At 41.4% G+C, this 17,771-nt stretch overlaps 1 protein-coding gene and 1 pseudogene across 1 annotated transcript in view; both read right to left on the bottom strand.

The window, feature by feature from the left end:
• Positions 1-10,238, bottom strand: part of SPTLC1 (serine palmitoyltransferase long chain base subunit 1) — a 71,708-nt gene extending 61,470 nt beyond the window's left edge. The window contains exons 1-2 of the mRNA XM_058301423.2: positions 9,831-10,238; positions 971-1,078 (exon numbers count right to left, since the gene is read on the bottom strand). Coding sequence (XP_058157406.1) covers positions 971-1,078; positions 9,831-9,887 — 165 coding nt within the window. The 5' untranslated portion in view covers positions 9,888-10,238. The remainder of the gene's footprint in view (positions 1-970; positions 1,079-9,830) is intronic.
• A 5,612-nt stretch (positions 10,239-15,850) lies between these two features.
• LOC111759470 (small nucleolar RNA SNORA73 family) lies at positions 15,851-16,036 on the bottom strand (annotated as a pseudogene).
• Positions 16,037-17,771: the final 1,735 nt, after the last annotated feature.

The raw sequence follows: 17,771 nt of genomic DNA, 5'->3' as shown, positions 1-17,771 counted from the left end.
AGATCCAAATGTCCACTGGCATATTAAACTTTATAAAGAATCTTGCAATAAAACATCCATTTAACTTTGTTTTACGCAGGTTTCCAAAATTTACTTGCCCTAAGAGCCATTTCGCTGCATAATTACTATTAACAGTTCCCAAGGGAGTAAAGCTTAATGTAAATCAATGGCTATGGTCAATGAAAGCATGAAAGCAATGAACACACTGATGTGATAATTCCCCGCCACTTATGAAAGCTCCAGGAAGTGAAGAAAGCCCCAGTATTTCATCTTTGTCCCATGCTCAGTGCTGCCTTGTGTTCCAAAGTTTGAGAGATTTTTGTGGGAAAATATCTCTTGTAGTCCCTCTCTCCCTAAGGATTCTGGCACAAGGCTACAGGAACAGAACAGGGAAACAATCTGAGAGACAGACACTGCGCAGTGGTCAAAACTCCTCTTTGCCTGTGACGCCTGGGGCAGTTCCTGCACAGGACTAAATGTTACTGATCTGAGTGAGGAGAACCTTCTTTGCCATCCTAATGGACTCCAAGCAGACAGTCCACAGAGCCTCCAGCAATCAGTCCAGCTTGGGTTCAAACTGGGCCCGACTATATAGAACAAATCAAAACTTGATTTGGTGTGGTGCTGGAGAAGAATTCTTTCCAACCCCATATCTCCTTTATTAACACCACAGGGAAAATGTTCCCTTAAAAGCTGTGCTTTTCCTGAGTACTTCATGTACTCTTTCTTGCATATTGACATTGGGCACTTAATAGCTACTCTGCCTTCCTGCCACCATTAATAAGGTTGCTGTCTACCCCATACCATGGTATTTCTCTGTGGATTTACTGTACTTTGCCTACCCTGATATTTCATTCCCCTCGATTTCCTCAGTCTACATACAACATTTTAACACACTGAGCCACAACAAATTGGAAATACATAACAACTACAGCCATATACCAAATAAAAGAGAAACTTAATTTCTTACCTTGAGTGTAAGATCAGATCGTTCTTGTAATTTGTAAGTTTTAGAGAAAAGAAGTCTGATTATCCAGAGTATTAGAATTCCTTCCAAAATAAGATGGTAAGCAGGAGCCTGAGAGTCAAAAACAAAATAAAAACAATACAACAAATCAAAATCAAAAGATAAGTAATGAGTTCAACCCTTTCAAAACCAGAAGATAAACCTCAGGGCGACTTCACAGACTGCTTCCCACTATCTTCTACCTATTACTTCTGAGTTTATTTTCAACGCTCCTTTCTTTTTATTATATGTAATCCTTTTCCCACTTCTAACAGTAGGTAATTTCTCCTACACATGAAAAACCTCAAATAATGCAGTTTCAAAACCTCTTTGGGAATAAAAAAAAATTTCACATCATACTGGTGTAAGGTGACTGGAAAAAATTTCATGCCATCATACTAGTGTAAGATGACTGGAAAAAACATTTCACAGCTTAACAAGTCTTCTACCATCCTCATCTACCCATGGATGAGCTATTTTGGAGACAATTTAAAAAATTTAAATTTATTGAAGTATATAATTCATATATGAATATACATAAACAATAAGTACAGAGTAAAAGTTGTGAACTTACAAAACAAACAAGAATTAACATCATACAGGGCTCCCATACCTCACCCAATGACACATACCTTGCATTGTTGTGTAACCGGGTAACAAATTATGAAAGAGCATTGTCAAATTATTACCTCTAATTATAGTACATCTCCTACATTTGATGCATTTTTCCCCAACCTACATTATTATTTTTTTCATTGTTCATAAACCATATAACTTATCTAAAGCATACAAATCTATGGCATTAGGTATAATCAGAGTTGTGCATTCATATCACTTCAATCAATATTAGAGCATTTTCATTATTCAAAAAAAGAAAAAACAAAAAGCAACTCCACTATCATATCCATAATGTTGGCACTACTAATTATAAATCCTATGGTGTACTTTCACCATTTCTATTCATTTCAGGACATTTACAACAACTTTTTACCAACTCTGCAGATTAACCCTCAGCTTTCCATTCTCTAATGACATTCTTTTCTCTGGTAACTTACTTTTTAGCTATTACCTCCACAAAGTCATACAATATGTGTCCTTTTGTGCCTGGCTTGCTTCACATAACATAACATGCCCAGGTTCATCCATGTTGTCATATGCTTCACAACTTCATTTCTTCTCACAGCTGAATAATAATCCATCATGTGTCTATACCACAGTTTGTTTATCTATCTGTCAGTTGATGGATGCCTGGGATGTTTCCATCCTTTGGCAATTGTGAATAATGTTGCTATGAATATCGGTGTGCAGATGTCTAGTTGTGTCGCTTTCCTTTCTTCTGGGTATATAACTAGTAGCGGTATTGCTGGGTCACGTGATAGATCTATATCTAACTTCCTTAGGAACTAACAGACTTCCACAGTGGCTGTACCATTCTACATTCCCACCAACAGCAAATAAGCATGTAGTTTTCTATTTTTTTAATAGTGGTCATTCTAGTAGGTGTGAAATATCTCATTGTTGCTTTGATTTTGCATTTCTCTAATAGACAGTGATGTTGAACATTTTTTCATGTGTTTTTCATCATTGGTATTCTTCTTTAGAAAATGCCCATTTTTAAAATCAGGTCATCTGTCTTTTTATTTGAGTTGTAGGATCCCTTTATATATCATGAATATTAAACCTCTGTCAGGTGTGTAAACTCCAATTATTTTCTCCCATGAGTAAGCTCCTTTCCATCCTTTTCACAAAGTCCTTTGAGATGAACAAGTGTTTCACTTTGAGGAGGTCCCATTTATTTTTCTTCTGCTGCTCGTGCTTTGGCTATAAGGTTTAGGAGACCCCTATCCACTACAAGGTCTTATAGATGCTTCCCTATATTATCTTCTAGAGTTTTATGGTACTGGCTTTTTGTTTAGGAATTTGATCCATTTTGAGTCGATTCTTGTATAGTGAGTGAGATAGGGGTCCTCCTCCTTTGTTTTGGCTATGTATATCCAGTTTTCACAGCACCATTTGTTGGAAAGGCAGTTTTGTCCCATTAACATGGTATAGCAGATTGGCATTGTTTAAGAATTCCAAAAAGTTATTGAATGTTTGTAAACTTGTCTGTCAGAGGTATCACTTTTAATTGATTCAATTATGATTAGGACTTTGATTGGGCCATGTTAGTAAGGTGTTGAGTCCCTGCCCATTGGTGGGGTGGGGGGAAAAGACATGGCAAAAGACAGAGTTGAGAATTTTGAGCTGGAGTCCAGGAAGTGAATACACAGAAGAACACAGGGGAATAGAGACAGCTCCTTGGACATGACAGAAGCCCTGGTGAGAGAGACAGAGCTGTTCGCTGTACAGTCTACAGCTGGCCTTGTGGAGAAAGCACAGCAGCTGAGCCCAGAGATAAACAGAGCCCTGGGAAGAGAGGAACTCAGGAAGCCTGAACTCTTGGCAGCCATCGGCAGCCATCTTGTCCCAACACATGGAAATAGACTTTGGTGACGGAATAATTTAGGCTTTATGGCCTGTTAACTATAAGCTCCTACCCCAAATAAATACCCCTTATAAAAGTCAACAGATTTCTGGTATTTTCCATCAGCATCCCTTTGGCTGAAAAATACACAATGACTTGACAGCTCTGTCAAAAACCAGCAGGTTACAGAGGCAAGGATTTATTTCTAGACTCTCAATTCTACTCCACTTACCAATGTGTCAATCTTTATGCCAATTCAATGCTATTTCGACCACCATAGCTCTGTAATGTTTCAAAGTCAGGCAGTGAAAGTTCCCCCACTTTGGTCTTCTTTTTTAGAATGTTTTTGGCTTTTTTGGTACACTTTCCCTTCCAAATAAATTTGGTAATTTCTTTTTCTATTTCTGTAAAGTCAATTGTTGGAATTTTGATCAGTATGGCACTGAATCTATAAATCAGCTTGGGTAGATTTGACATCCTTACATTTAGTCTTCCAATCCATGAACACAGAATGTCTTTCCATTTGTTTAGGTCTTCTTTTTTTCATGTCTAATTGCTCTAGTTAGAACTTCTAGCACAATATTGAATAATAGTGGTGACAGTGGGCATACTTGCCACATTCCCAATCTTAGAGAGAAAGCTTTCAACCTTTCCCCATTGAGTACAATGTTTGCTGTGAGTTTTTCATAGGGGAGTTTTCCTTGTATCCCTATCTTTCGAAGTGTTTTTACCAAGAAAGGATGCTGGATTTTGTGGAATGCCTTTTCTGCCTCAATCAAGATGATCACATATTTTTTTCCCCTTCAATTTGTTAATGTGGTGTATTACATTAATTGATTTTCTTATGTTCCATCCATGCAAAGCAAGAATAAATCCCACTTGGTCATGGTGTATAATTCTTTTGATATGCTGTTGGAGTCTATTTGCAAGTATTCTGTTGAGAATTTTTGCATCCACGTTCATTAGAGAGACTGGTCTACAATTTCCTTCTAGTATCTTTATCTGGCTTTGGTATTAAGGTGATACTGACTTCATAATATGTGTTGGGTAATTTTCCTTCCTCTTCAATTTTTTGGAAGAGTTTAAACAGGACTGATGTTAATTCTTCTCGAAATGCTTGGTAGAATTCACCTGTGAAGCTATCTGGTCCTTTACGGGAGATTTTTGATGACTGAATCAATCTCTTTATATGAGACTGGTTTGCTAAGTTCTTGTATTTCTTGTAGAGTCAAAGTAGGCTGTTTGGGCATTTCTAGGAATTTACCCATTTCATCTAGTTTGCCTTGTTTGTTGGCATACCGTTTCTCTTAACATCCTCTTATGATCCTTTTTGTTTCTGGGGGGTCAGTCATGACTTCCCCTCCCCCTTTTCGTTTCTGATTTTATTTATTTGCCTCTTCTCTTTTTTCTGATTGTCTAGTCAAGGGTTTGTCATTTTTATTGATCTTCTCTGAGAACAAGCTTTCTTGATTTTTCTCTTTTTGGTTCTCCATTTCATTTATTTCTGCTCTAAGCTTTATTATTTCTTTCTTTCTTCTTTTATCAGGATTGGTTTGCTGTTCCTTTTCTAATTCCTTCAGGTGTTTAGTTAGGTCTTTGATTTGAGCTCTTTCATCTTTTTTAATATAGGCACTTAGGGCTATAAAGTTCTCTCTCAACACTGTGTTTGCTGTATCCCATAAGTTTTGATAAGTTACGTTCTCATTTTAATTCATCTCAATATAGTTACTAATTTCACCTACAATTTCTTCTCTGATCCACTGTTTAGGAGTGTGTCAATTAGCCTCTAGACATTTGCAAATGTTTCCCTTTCCCATGTTTCATTCCATTATGAATGTTTCCCTTTCCCATGTTTCATTCCAGTTTCATTCCATTATGATCTGAGAAGGTGTTTTGTATAATTTCAACCTTTTTATATTTATTAAGACCTGCCTTGTGACCTAACACATGGTCTATCCTGGAGAAAGATCTGTGAGCACTTGAGAAGAATGCATAACCTTTTCATTTGAGGTAAAATGTTTATCCGTCTGTATATGTCTGTCAGGTTCAGCCCATCTATCATGTTGTTCAAGTTCTCTGTTTCCTTGTTCATCTTCTGTCTAGTCCTATCTATTGATATGAGTGGCATGTTGAAGTCTCCACCTATTATTGTAGAGGCATCTATTTCTCCTTTCAGTTTTGCCAGAGTTTGCCTCCTATATTTTGGAGCTCCCTAGTTAGGTGCATAGATATTTATGACTGTTTCTCCTTCCTGGTAGATTGTCCCTTTTATTAATATATAGTGGCCTTCTGCATCTCTTAACACTTGTTTGCATTTAAAGTCTGTTTTGTCTGACACCAGTATAGCCACCCATGCTCTCTTCTGGTTACTATTTGCATGGAGTTATCTTTTTCCAACCTTTCACTTTCATTCTGTTTGCATCCTTGCATCTCAGGTGAATCTCCTACAGACAGCAAATGGCTTGTGTTTTCTTATTCATTCTTTCAGCATATGTCTTTTGACTGAGGGGTTTAATCCATTAACATTCAATGTTATTACTGTAAAGGAATTACTTCAGTCATTTCATTCTTCAGCTTTCCCATCTTTTTACATTTTTTGGTTACCCTCTCTGATATTCCTCACTTCCACTTTCCTCCAAGCCTCTCTCTTCTCTTTTCTTTTCTGGCTGCAGAACTCCCTCCAGTGTTTCCTGCAAAGTTGGATTCTTATTTATGAACTCTTTTAGTTTCTGTTTATCTGTGAATATTTTAAGATCACTGTCGTATTTGATAAACAGTTTTGCCAGGTAAAGAATTCTTGGCTGGCAGTTTTTCTCTTTCAGTACCTTAATTATATCATATCAATGTCTTCTCAACTCCATGGTTTCTGAAGAGAAATCTGCACTTTTTTGATATCTGTTGTGTGTGATGTTTCTCTTTTCCCTTGCTGCTTTCAGAATTTTCTATCTTTGGCATTCTTCATATTATGTGTCTTGGGGTAGGTCTATTTGGATTTATTCTAATTGGAGTATGGTGTGCTTCCTGGCCACATATATTCATATCTTTCATGAGAGTCGGGAAATTTTTGGCCATTATTTCTTCAAATATTCTTTGTGTCCCTTTCCCCTTCTCTTCTCCTTCTGGAACTCCCATAACATGTATGTTGGTGGACTTCAACTCCTTGAGTCCCTGCTCAATTCTTCCATTCTTTTCACACTCTGTTCTCTCTCTTCAATTTTAGTTGTTCTTTCCTCTATGTCACTGATTCTTTCTTTCATTTGAACCTACCCAGAAGACAGAGGGGCAAAGGAAAGGAGTCTCAGCTGCCTGAAAAATCCTTTGAGTAGAGCTACAAAAGCACTGGGCACCTATTCCCCCACCTATGGAGCAAACAGCAGGCTGAGGACTGAACGGGTTGCAGGGGTCCTCTGCCCCAAGAAATGGGAGAGGGAGGGACACAGCCTACAGCAAATTCTGATTCTGGCCAGTGAATTTGGTCTGTTGCATTGGAGGGGGGTCTCACACTTCCAGTCTGGGTGGGGATACAATTTTTCACTGAGAGCCAGCAGGAAGCTAAAGATAATTTATCTTCTCACACACCCTCCCTACTGTCCTGGGTTGGTTGCTGAGGAGGCAGAGAGAGGGAGGGTGCCCATGGCCAAAGAGAACAGCTTCAGAGAAGATTTGTTTGTGAGGCTTGGCTGGCACTGAGGTCACTGCTTCTGCCCTGCCCACTCGCCTGAGGTGTTACTCTGAATGCATTTCCTTTAGCACCTAGGGTCTTAGCTGAGATATCTGCCAAAGAGCCCCATTTGCTGGCAGATAAGAAAAGGACACAAAATGGGAAAAATAATAAATGGATGAGGCAAGCAGGTACTTTTACTGCCACCCTCTTCAAGGTCCTTGGAAACTGGCCTGCACCCCATTACTGGATCCTTAGCCCTGCTTTGAACAGTTCAAGGGCGATCCTAAATATATAGAACAAGTTGATTCAAGAATCAAAGAACATGCTAGCACACTGATACTTAACAGTAAATCCCTAGGCAAGAGAGAGAAACTCAACATCAGGGTGAACTTGGCATCAGAATCAGATGCCTAGACATCAGCAAAAAATTACGAGCTATACACCTTCATTCCCCTGGTGTCTTGAGCCTCGGAGCTGCCCTCCCAGTCTCCATCTGCCCTCTAGCTATTTTTTCTGGGAGAGAAGTGATCCCCCTGCCTCTCTTCCTGGAAGTCTCAGAAACCAATTCTTAAAGAGTTCTGTGCATACTACTGAGTGTTCTGTATATCTGATATGCCTCTTTAAACCCTTCTTGGATCATGGTAGAGGGAAAGAAAAACACTTTACAATTCCTTAAAGGAGTAGGAGTGCTCTTTTCTACCATAGTTCCCCCAAAGTAGGTAGTGTTCTCCACATCAACAGGCATAAAGGAACCTCAATGAAATTATCCATCTCAAGTCTTATTTTCAACTACAAGTTTCCAAGATTTTTAAAAGCCAGGCTGACTTTTATGTTTTCTATAACTAAACGCAATAAGTGTACATGAAAGATACGAGATGCAGTAGGGGGTACTCTACAATAGATTGTCAATGAAAAAATCACTTAAAAGGTAGCATTTAGAAATTTAAACCCAAATTGTTTTCAAACATTGGACAAAAAGAAAGATGATGATTCACCAGTTTTTAAAAAAAATCTGGAGTTTGGAGTCTTAGAAAAACTACTGACAAATTTCTACGTAAATTTTTATATGTCAAAGCGCAAGTAACTTTAAAATAGGTACATACATTACATACACATACACAAACACACACACGAAAGAAACACTGCTGATTCTTGTTCAGGTACATTGTTTTGTGTATTCAAGACTTCTCAAATTCTACAATCCAAGTACATAAAAACTGGAGCAAATCAGAAATCTCTTTTTAAGATGATCTTTAAAGTTTGGCTGATTCCCACTTGAACTGAAATTTACTTAGGCATAAGTATTTTTCCCCCTCAACAACGGGATTCTAGCAGGCAAAGACCTGATGAAGTCACTTAAACATCCCACTCCACAAAGAAATAATCTAAAGAAAAGCTTAGAGAAACTTCTCCAATGAGTTATTAAGTATCACAAATGCCCCTCTTTTTTTCTCCAGAGGTAATGTTAGATTCAGGAAGACTTTGCCCAGGCCTCATGTGATTCATTTCAGCATATCTAAAGTTACATGGTCAAATGCAATCTTCAAAAAGTGAGCAAAAACATGTAACGGAAAATCATCTATTTCTACCAAAAAATCATTCATTTTTGGGGGCACTTATCATTAAAATTAACGTAGCACTGGACTTCACTTTAACAACATATGGGGATAAGGGAGGTCCACATATGCTCTCTCAACCGTTTTACATTAAATAATTTCTGTTTATGTCTTGCAATGGAGGACATCATCAGTAACTCTGCTAGTAAACAGCAATATTAAGTTTCAAAAAAAATTATCAAAAGAAAAGTGAAATTCATTTTAAATGAATGGAAGCTCTATAAGCACCGGGACTTTTTTATGTTTGCTCACTGCAGTATCCTTAACATCTACATCCGTGCTGTTCAATACCGCAGCCACTAGTCACACGTGGGTATTTAAATTTAAAGTAAATACAAAATTCAGTTCCTTAGTTCCACTAGCCACATTTCAAGTGCCTAATGGCCAGTCTGCTAAATAGCTATGGTAATGAATAGCTCAGATAAAGGATTATCACAGCAAGTTCTCTTGGACAGTCCTGGTAATCACAGCCCAGCACAAAACAGGACCTCAGTCAATACTTGTTAAATGAATGAGCATTCTCTAAGACTTTTAGATTTCATATTACCTTAAATACCTGAAGTAGCTAGCCTTTCAAAAAACTGTTAATTACTCCACTTTTAAAATCTACGAAAATAACTGCATCTTTATAAGATAGGGAACGGGAAGTATGTGGAAGAATAACAAACTGTCTCCTATTCGCAAACCCTAAACCATTCTGCTTCTTTTCTAACTCCCCTCCCCTACAAAAACAAATCCCAATTTTTAAAATTCTTTCCTCTATTAACTACTCGACAGTTCTAAGGACCTATACCATTTGACCAACAGTCTCAACTCTGGTTACTGGGCACCAGCCTCTCTTGCGCCCACAGGACCGGGCAGGACTAACGCTCGCCAGAACTCAAATCGAGACCCTGAGTCCGGGTACCCGCCGTCTTGGGACGTCTAACCCGGCACCCCGCCGCTGGGACTGTGAGCGCCCGGAGCCCTGCCAACGAGTGCAGCCGTGAGCGAGCAGCCCTACGGAGGGCTCAGACCACAAAACCACCGCACCCTTCCCAAAACCCAGCGGGGTCGTGGGCCGCGAGGCGCGCAGTTCACCTCGTAGAGCGCCTGCACCATCTCCACCAGCACCCACTGCTCCGTGGTGGTCGCCATATCACCACAGGGGACTTTCTTCCGGAAGGTGGGTCGCAATACGTCCAGTCCTGCGAGGCGCAGCCCAGTGACGTCTCTGCGCCTTCGGGGGCGGGGCGGCCAGGCACTTGGCCCCGCCTCCTTGCGCTCGCGCTCTGTGCATACAGAGGGCTGCCTCACGGGGATACGCCCCTTTACGCTTGCGCAGTGAGCGCCGGCGAGCCCTGGGCAGGGATCCTCCTGAGGCTTTACGGCATTAGTGTTGACCCCCAGCGTGGGGGAAATTTGGGAGGGCGGTCGGGGTGAGGCTGGGAGGAGCGAGCGAATTTCGTTAACTTTTAGTTACCACGTGGTCATTAGGGTCCAGGCCCCGTTGGACTCTGGGATGGAGAGAGAATTGTAAATGGTCCTTGCCCTCCGCAGTTATATGGGTGCTGGGAATGTTTATCGCAAACCTAGAATGCATTGTCATTTAAAAAATAAAGAAATGTATACAAAAATAGCCAACTTTTGTATAGCATTGTCAGCGTAGTCTAAGGCTTTTTTACAGCTATGAAATCCTTTAGCAGTTTAATGTGGAACCTTCTAGAGCCTGCCTGTGTATATGCAAACAGTATGCCTGTGTGCACGCACTGCTTGGATCGGAGTTCTTAAGGAACGTTTGGGTCATGGAAACAACGTTGTTCTACAAGTTGCTTTTTTCGTTTATTTTCTTACAGGTTTTTGTGTGTACGAATCTTAATTTTAATGACTCTGAAGACTACTTGAAATAAGTTGTTATACATAATTCTTGTTCCACTTTGTTTCAACATTTTCCTCTTAACGCTTCAATTATTTCCACTTTTACCCGTATTACAAACAATGCTGCTAAAAACACTTGATGTGATACTATCTTTCTTTGTGCCTTGGAGTATTTCCTGCTAGTTTCCTTAAAGTGGAATTTTAGTCAGAGTATGCATATTATGAATTTTTATAAAAACTGTCATACAGCTCTACAAAAGGAGGCAATCAATTAAAATGTACATACGTTTGTTTATTCACACTCTAGCCAATGATGTATAGCATCGTTCTTTTTTTTTTTTACCAGTTTAATGGAGAGGAAATGACAATACTGAGCTTTGTTTTCCGTGTTTCTGATTGCTCATGAGGTTGAGCAACTTCTTACCTTTATTATCACCTGTAGTTCTTCAATATGAATATGACTCACCAATTCATATTCTTTACCCACTTTTCTATCGCTTCTTTTTTCTTATTGATTTTTTGGAGCTCTTTATATATTCTGAAATTCATATTTTCCTGTTTTATATATGTCAATTATTTTTGCCCAGTTTCTAACTAGCTATTTATGTTGTCTTTTGTCACACCTACATTTAAAATTTTATGTAGCATGCTTTCTACATAAAAGTCTGTTCCTTTATTGCCTCAGGGTTTGTACCTTGCTTAGAACAGCCATCTCTGCCGCAGGATTATAAAACACACCTATGTTTTCCTCCAATATTTGCTTAGGGTTGTTGTTTATATTTATCTCTTTGCTCTGGAAATTATATTTTTGTCCCACGAGAGATATGGAACTCAATTATTTTTTTCCCTAAAGAAATAACAAAATTTCCCAGCACCATTTCTTTGAGTAATCCTGGCACTCCCCACTAATTTGAAATGGCACCTGCACTATGTATTACATTTCCACATAGAATTAGCACTGTGTGGCAGAATCATTTGGACTCTGCCCACATTCCATTGCAGCTGTTACTGCGCTTGTGTTCCTTGCCTCCCCCAGGTGCTTTCATGTCCAACAGCCTGCACCGGCATTTTCCAGAAACCTACCTCCAGGCTGCCAGAACCCATTTTTTCCTGTCCTCTTGGAAGTTTCTGAGAATTTATGTTCTCTCCTGAGCAACTCTTAACTGAGTCTGTGACTGCTAGCTGCCGGGGATGTAAAGATTATACCTCTTTTGTCCCCCAAAACAGGATAACCCTGAGGAGTGAACAGTCACCATCTCCCCTGCTGGGTTGAGCCAATGGTACTGCCTGCAAATTCTTTGACACACCCTTCTAGAGGTGGAGTCTTTGTTGCCTCCTCCTGAGCCTGGGTCTTCCTCTGGACAGCTTCTAAAATGGAATGCTGTGGCAAGAGCGCATGAAGACCACCCAGAGAGAGACAGATGTGGGTAATGGCACTGGCTGTTCCAGCCCCTAGAGGGTTGTGTCTTATCAGTCCAGGTGCCAAGCATGTAAGTGGGGAAGCCTTCAGCATGGCCCCAGTCCCATCCAGCCACCATCTGGGTGCCACCGCCTGACAGAGCCTCAGAGAGAGATGTCTAAGCCCAGCCAACCTCCAAATTCAAGAGCAAAATAAATGATTTCTTTTGTCTCATGCCAGTTTTGTGATTGTTTCGTGGTAGTAATGGGAACAGTACCCTGTGGGGCTCGGTTTCAATTTTTTTTGTATTCTTGCTTGGCCTCTGTATTAAGTCCAAAATCTCACCTGAATATCATTAGTTCAAAAGTCCCATATCTTAGCCAGGTCATCTAAGTCAGGAATGGGTGAGACTCTGGGTATGATCCATCCTGGGGTAACATTTCTCTGTCTTTATGGACCTGAGAAACTAAAAAACGAGCTCTTTGCTTCCAAAGTGCAATGGTGGGGCAGGCATAGGATAGAGATTCTCGTTCCAAAAGGGAGAAAATGGAAGGGATAAAGGGGTCATGTGTCCCAAGTAAGTTAGAAGTCCAGCAGGACAAATTTTCATTCAAGCAAGGCCTGGGAAGACACGTCTGTGGCTTGAGGCTCCATCTTCTGGGTGCACAGCTCTGCCTCTGTGTCCAGGGCTCCACCCTCAGAGTCCTATTTTCTTGAAAGGAAGCACATGTTTACAGCTGAGTAGCTCTGTCAGCCTATTTCCTTCCTGTAGGATTTTGGAAATCCATCAGCCCTCTTTCATTGTGTTCTCCCTCTGTCCCTTTCCATCCAGTCTGGCAGAGTTCCCGCTGATGCAACATTCTCCAAAACCTTGTGGTTTCCCTGTGCATGTCGAGGAGATCTAGGACCTCACACTGGAGGGTCCTCCACAGATCCTCTCTGGATAACCCTGCCTCTGTTCCTGACTCGGCTGAAAGGACTGAGTGGATCCATGAGTCACATACTTAATTTCTTCAGCAAAAGTTTGTCCAGCCACACCACTGCCTTCTCTCTAGAGCGTGCCATCCCAGCAGTGAATTTCAGGATGTTAATATACTTTGCCATCTGGCTGGACCAAGAAACTCCCAATTATCTGGTGTTGTAAGCACTGGGTAAGTGGGATATTTTGAGATATTCCTCAAAACATCTCCTTACTCTTTCACTTTCCTATAAGCAGCAAGAAGCCGCCAGGGTGCATGCTCAGTGCTTTGCTTGGAAGTCTCCGCTGCTCAGTTTCCAAGTTTATCCTTTACAAGTTCTGCTGTCACACAACCGCAAGGACTCAAGTCAGCCAAGTTTTCCCTCGCTATGTGACAAGGACCGCCTTTCCTCCAGTTTCCAATAACATGTTCCTTACTTGCTTCTGGTTCTTCACCAGAAACATCTTTTTAAAGTTTACTTTTTCCTCTTACTTCCCTTCTTAGATGTTTTCATTGTTTTTTTCACCTGACATCATGAGAAAGGACTGATGTTTCAGCACTACGGTATCTTGTTAGTAATGATATTCTGTTATTCAACCATGTAGTAATTTTTTTTAACTTGGAGTATCCAATTTTTCTTATTAAAATCTCTAATTTCTTATTCATAACAGCCGATTCATCAGTCATGAGGCTAGACGTTTCCTTCATTTACTCATCCAGGACATATTTACTGAGTACCCACTGTAAGTCCTAGGAAGCTAGGAAGAAAGAAGTGGACAAAATAGACCAAAAACCTTGCTGTTTATATTCTACTAAGGGACCAAACAGAAACAATATAGGTAAGTAAAATATGAGGTATCTAGGCTTGTGATAAATGCTAAGGAGAAAAAAATAAATCAGAGAAGGGCATGTAAAGTATTGGAGGGATTGAAATGATATATAGAAAAACTGGAGAAGCTTACTGTGAAGCTGATATCAGCTCCAAAGACCAGAAGGAAACGAGGGAGCTAGTGACCCTGATAGCTGTTGGAGATCTCCGTCCTTTTGCACCTGCATACTACAAGAATTTCTCAGCCTCTGTGATTTTCGCAGGCAAAGGGTATTGCGTGTGGCAAGTTCAAGGCAAAGTGAGGAGCCCATTGTGTCTGGAAGGAATGGGACCTGAGGGAGAGGAGGAGGAGGGGAGTTGAGGAGTGAGCAGGGAACCAGATCCCTGGGGCCTTGTGAGTCTCCCTGGGCATTCTGCCCTCTCTGAGATGCCACGGGGGCTTTGGAGGGCTCTAGCAGAGGAGAGACATGCTCTGACTTGTGTTTTACAGGATTGCTCTGTCTGCTGCCTTGGGAATAGAAGGGACACTGTTAGAAGCAGCACATCAGCCAGCGGCTAGCCAAGGGAAACAGAAACCACCTGTGTGCTGAGAAAGCAAAACAGACAGTGGAGTCAGGTTTGCTTAGAGCCTAGCCCTGCAGGCCACCAGGTGTGCATCGGGCACCTCTTGGGTCTGGCCTGGTGTTCCTTAGGCCCCACCATTAATGCTAGCCATTGCCTGGCAAGTGGTTTTGCTTGGCTGGAACCTGACAAAACTATCTCGCCTGTTTTCTGACTCTGGGGCTTTCTGACACCTGAGTCCAGCTGGGGCTGGAACTGACCCAGTACTCGTCCACGTGCAACCTGGACATACCAGGGAACTGGCACCTGATGGGACAACCCTGGTCCCTTGGGGGACGAGAGCCAGTGGATAGATGCTTCTTCTTCCTACTAAAAAAGGACCCCGTTGGGGGAGCAGATGTAGGTCAAGTGGTTGAGCACCTGCTTCCCATGTCCGAGATCCCCAGTACCTTCTAAAAATAAATTAAAAAACCAACTGAGTGGACACAGCTCAGTGGTTGAGCACCTGCTTCTCGTGTCCAAGGCCCCGGGTTCAATCCCCAGTACAGCCTAAAAGTAAAAGGAGCCCATTGTGTTTCCTCTTTCACTCTCCCTAATCCCCCACTCTTCATTCTTGGGCACGCTTCCTACAATAAACTCCTTCCCTCCTTGCACCCTCTTGTCTTAGGCTCCACCTTCTGGTGGACCTGGCCACGCAGTCAAGAAAAGCCTTGCATTCCAAGAAAAGTTACACAACGAGCAACAGAAACCCTCTGGTATTTCCTTAGATCGATCAGCTCCGATTTCTTATCAAGTCTAGTGCGAGACCTAGCACTAGTCCCCAGAGTAGATGAAGTCAGGGCCTGTTTCCCTTGGCTCTACTCTGTGAAGGAAAGAGACTTTATTTCTGGTTTAATGACCATCGCAGATGTAACGGTCATGTGAGGAAACAGCGTTTTTTCCACCCAGTGAGAACAATCCACACTTTGTTACTTTGCTGCTTGTTCTTTTCAAGAATGAGGCTGCCTTTACTTTGCCAGTTCTTCTGAAATCTCAGTTCCCATGCAATTGCAAATAAAACCTTCAGAAAGCGCGCAAGAAGTGCCTGTGATTTTTTAAAATGCCAAAATAGTCTTTATTTGAATTCATAAATATGTTCATTTAATAGGCTAAGCTACTTTGCTCTTATTCTCAGAATACATGGGTTATAATGTGTAGTGCATTAGAAATTAAAACTGGTATAAGGTCTGGGGTGACCTGAAATTTTGCATTTCTAGCCAAGTCCCATGGTTCTGTTTTTAAGGCTGGAATTCTTTGATTTACTCAGTTTTTTAAAAAGCCAAACATGGAGACAAATGTATGCCAATTTTCAAACCCTCCCTCATCATCTTCCAGATAGTCTAGCACCTGCTTTCCCACCTCATAAGTCAGTGTCAAGGCTTTGTTCCTCTTCTCTTCTGAGAGGGACACAAATATGAAAACAGTTTAGGTTCCTTTCCAAGGTCTTTGTATTTTAATTTTTAAAATGACTCATCTCCTCAGGCATTGTCCATAGGACTCTGCGAAGTTGGTGCAGCTCAGGGCCTGGCTTCCTCTTCAATGTCGTGGAATCAGATTGTGCATCACTGGGCAGAGCCCTTTGCTCCCCTGTGCCACCTGGACAAAGCCCGGGGAGAGGGACCTCTCTGGGTATCCACGCTGGATGATTTTTTAAAGCAGTATTGAAAGCAGACAAATTTTGGAATTGCTAATGGAAGACCTAAGAAGCCAAAAAGCAATGAAGGGATGGAGAGGTGACCTCAGGAAGCCGTTGCTGGCCTTAGGCCGACAGGTCGCAGGGACGTGTGGTCTACCAGAGCCAAGCGCCCAGGATGCCTGGCAGGTGAGGGGGAAACCCCCTGCTTGCCCCTTGCCCCTACCTCCCGGCCTCCTGCTCGTGCCCCACTGGCTGAGTCCAGCCACAAGCCAGCTGGGGCAGGGGTTCTTGTCCAGGGGTGCACAGACCCCCAAGGGGCCTGTGGGCTTGAATTTTCTTTATTCTTGTGGGGATGTGTCCATGTGGGTGTGATATACTTATTAAATAATGCACAGTATAGTGTGGACTTAGTAAGGGGTCCGTGGTTTTCACCTGACTCGCAAAGGGGTCTGTGGACAAAAAAGGTTAAGAACCCTGATCGAGGGAAATAATGGAAGAGAGAAGAGGCTCAGAAACAGCCCCAGGTAAGAAGCAGCCCAAGATGCTGAAGCGGAGGAGGAAAGTCAGGAGAGTGGGCATCCTGAAAACCAACTGAAGAAAGGGCATTAAGGACCAGAGAGTGGGCACGTGGGCAGAAGCTGGTGAGGGGTCCAAAGAGGCGGGCGCAGGGATGGCTGCGGGGCGAGCAGTCTGGAGCCGTTGGTGGTCCTGGTCGCAGCCGTGTGGTGGGGTGGTGGGAATGAAACTTGACTGGGATGTCGAGAGAAGGGGAGGAGGAAACCTGGAGACAAGGAGTGTGAGCAACGTCCCCACTCCTCTGAGGAGATCATGACCTTCCCTCAGTGTTTCTGAGTATTTGATCTCCTGGTTTTTGTTGGTTTACCTCAAGCGTTCCATGATTCCCCGTGATGTGTTCGTATGGTTTGAGCTTCCCTCTTCGTTCCCTTCCTGGGCTGTGTATTTTATCTCAGCTTCTCCACACCTCCATGGTGGTTTCTTTTATTGTTATGAAATCATCCCCTTTGTCCCACTGAAGGTTTTGTGTCTTGGACCCCCTTTTGTGTGATAATAATCGTTCTGAACCTTTATTCCTTTTGGTAGTATTGGGCTGACTTACCTTTTTCCATTTCTGACGCATGGGCCATTCTGACACTTTATTTCAGTTGCGGGGAGTTTAACTCATTCACAGTTAGGTGATAAACAGTGTTTTTGTTCTTATTCATGCTCTCATTTTTTGTTTTCTAAGCATTCTCATACTTTCTTGTGATTCCTCGCTCCCCCCACTTTCCTACCTTTTTATTTGTACTGCCTGTGCCCTTCTTACTTTTATAAATGTAAGAAAGTATACACCAATTCATTTTTACCAATGGTCCTGTGCATTGATATGGATAAATCTCAAAAATTTTATTTTGATGGAAAGACCTATTGTGAAAGGATATAATCAGGGTGATATATTTATGTAAAAAATTTAAAAACATACAACTATGTAGTATGTTATAGTTATGTAATATATACATTTAGATATTCTATGTAGTGATGTTAAACATTTTAAATTTATTCCACTGGGCACTAGGTGGGTTCTCTCAAGCTAAAGAACTGTGTCATTCTTTAGTTCTAGAAATATTTCTTCAAATATTTTTTGACTATTTTCTCATTATGTTCTCCTTTTTAAAACTCCTATTTCTTTCTTTTTACATAATACATGCTTATGTTTATCATTATATAAATTAACTTTTTTGAA

Source organism: Dasypus novemcinctus, chromosome 8 (assembly GCF_030445035.2).
Source record: "Dasypus novemcinctus isolate mDasNov1 chromosome 8, mDasNov1.1.hap2, whole genome shotgun sequence".
Taxonomy (NCBI): Eukaryota; Metazoa; Chordata; class Mammalia; order Cingulata; family Dasypodidae; genus Dasypus; species Dasypus novemcinctus.
The sequence above is the reverse complement of the archived record's forward strand: the minus strand, read 5'-3'. Positions and strand labels throughout refer to the sequence as shown.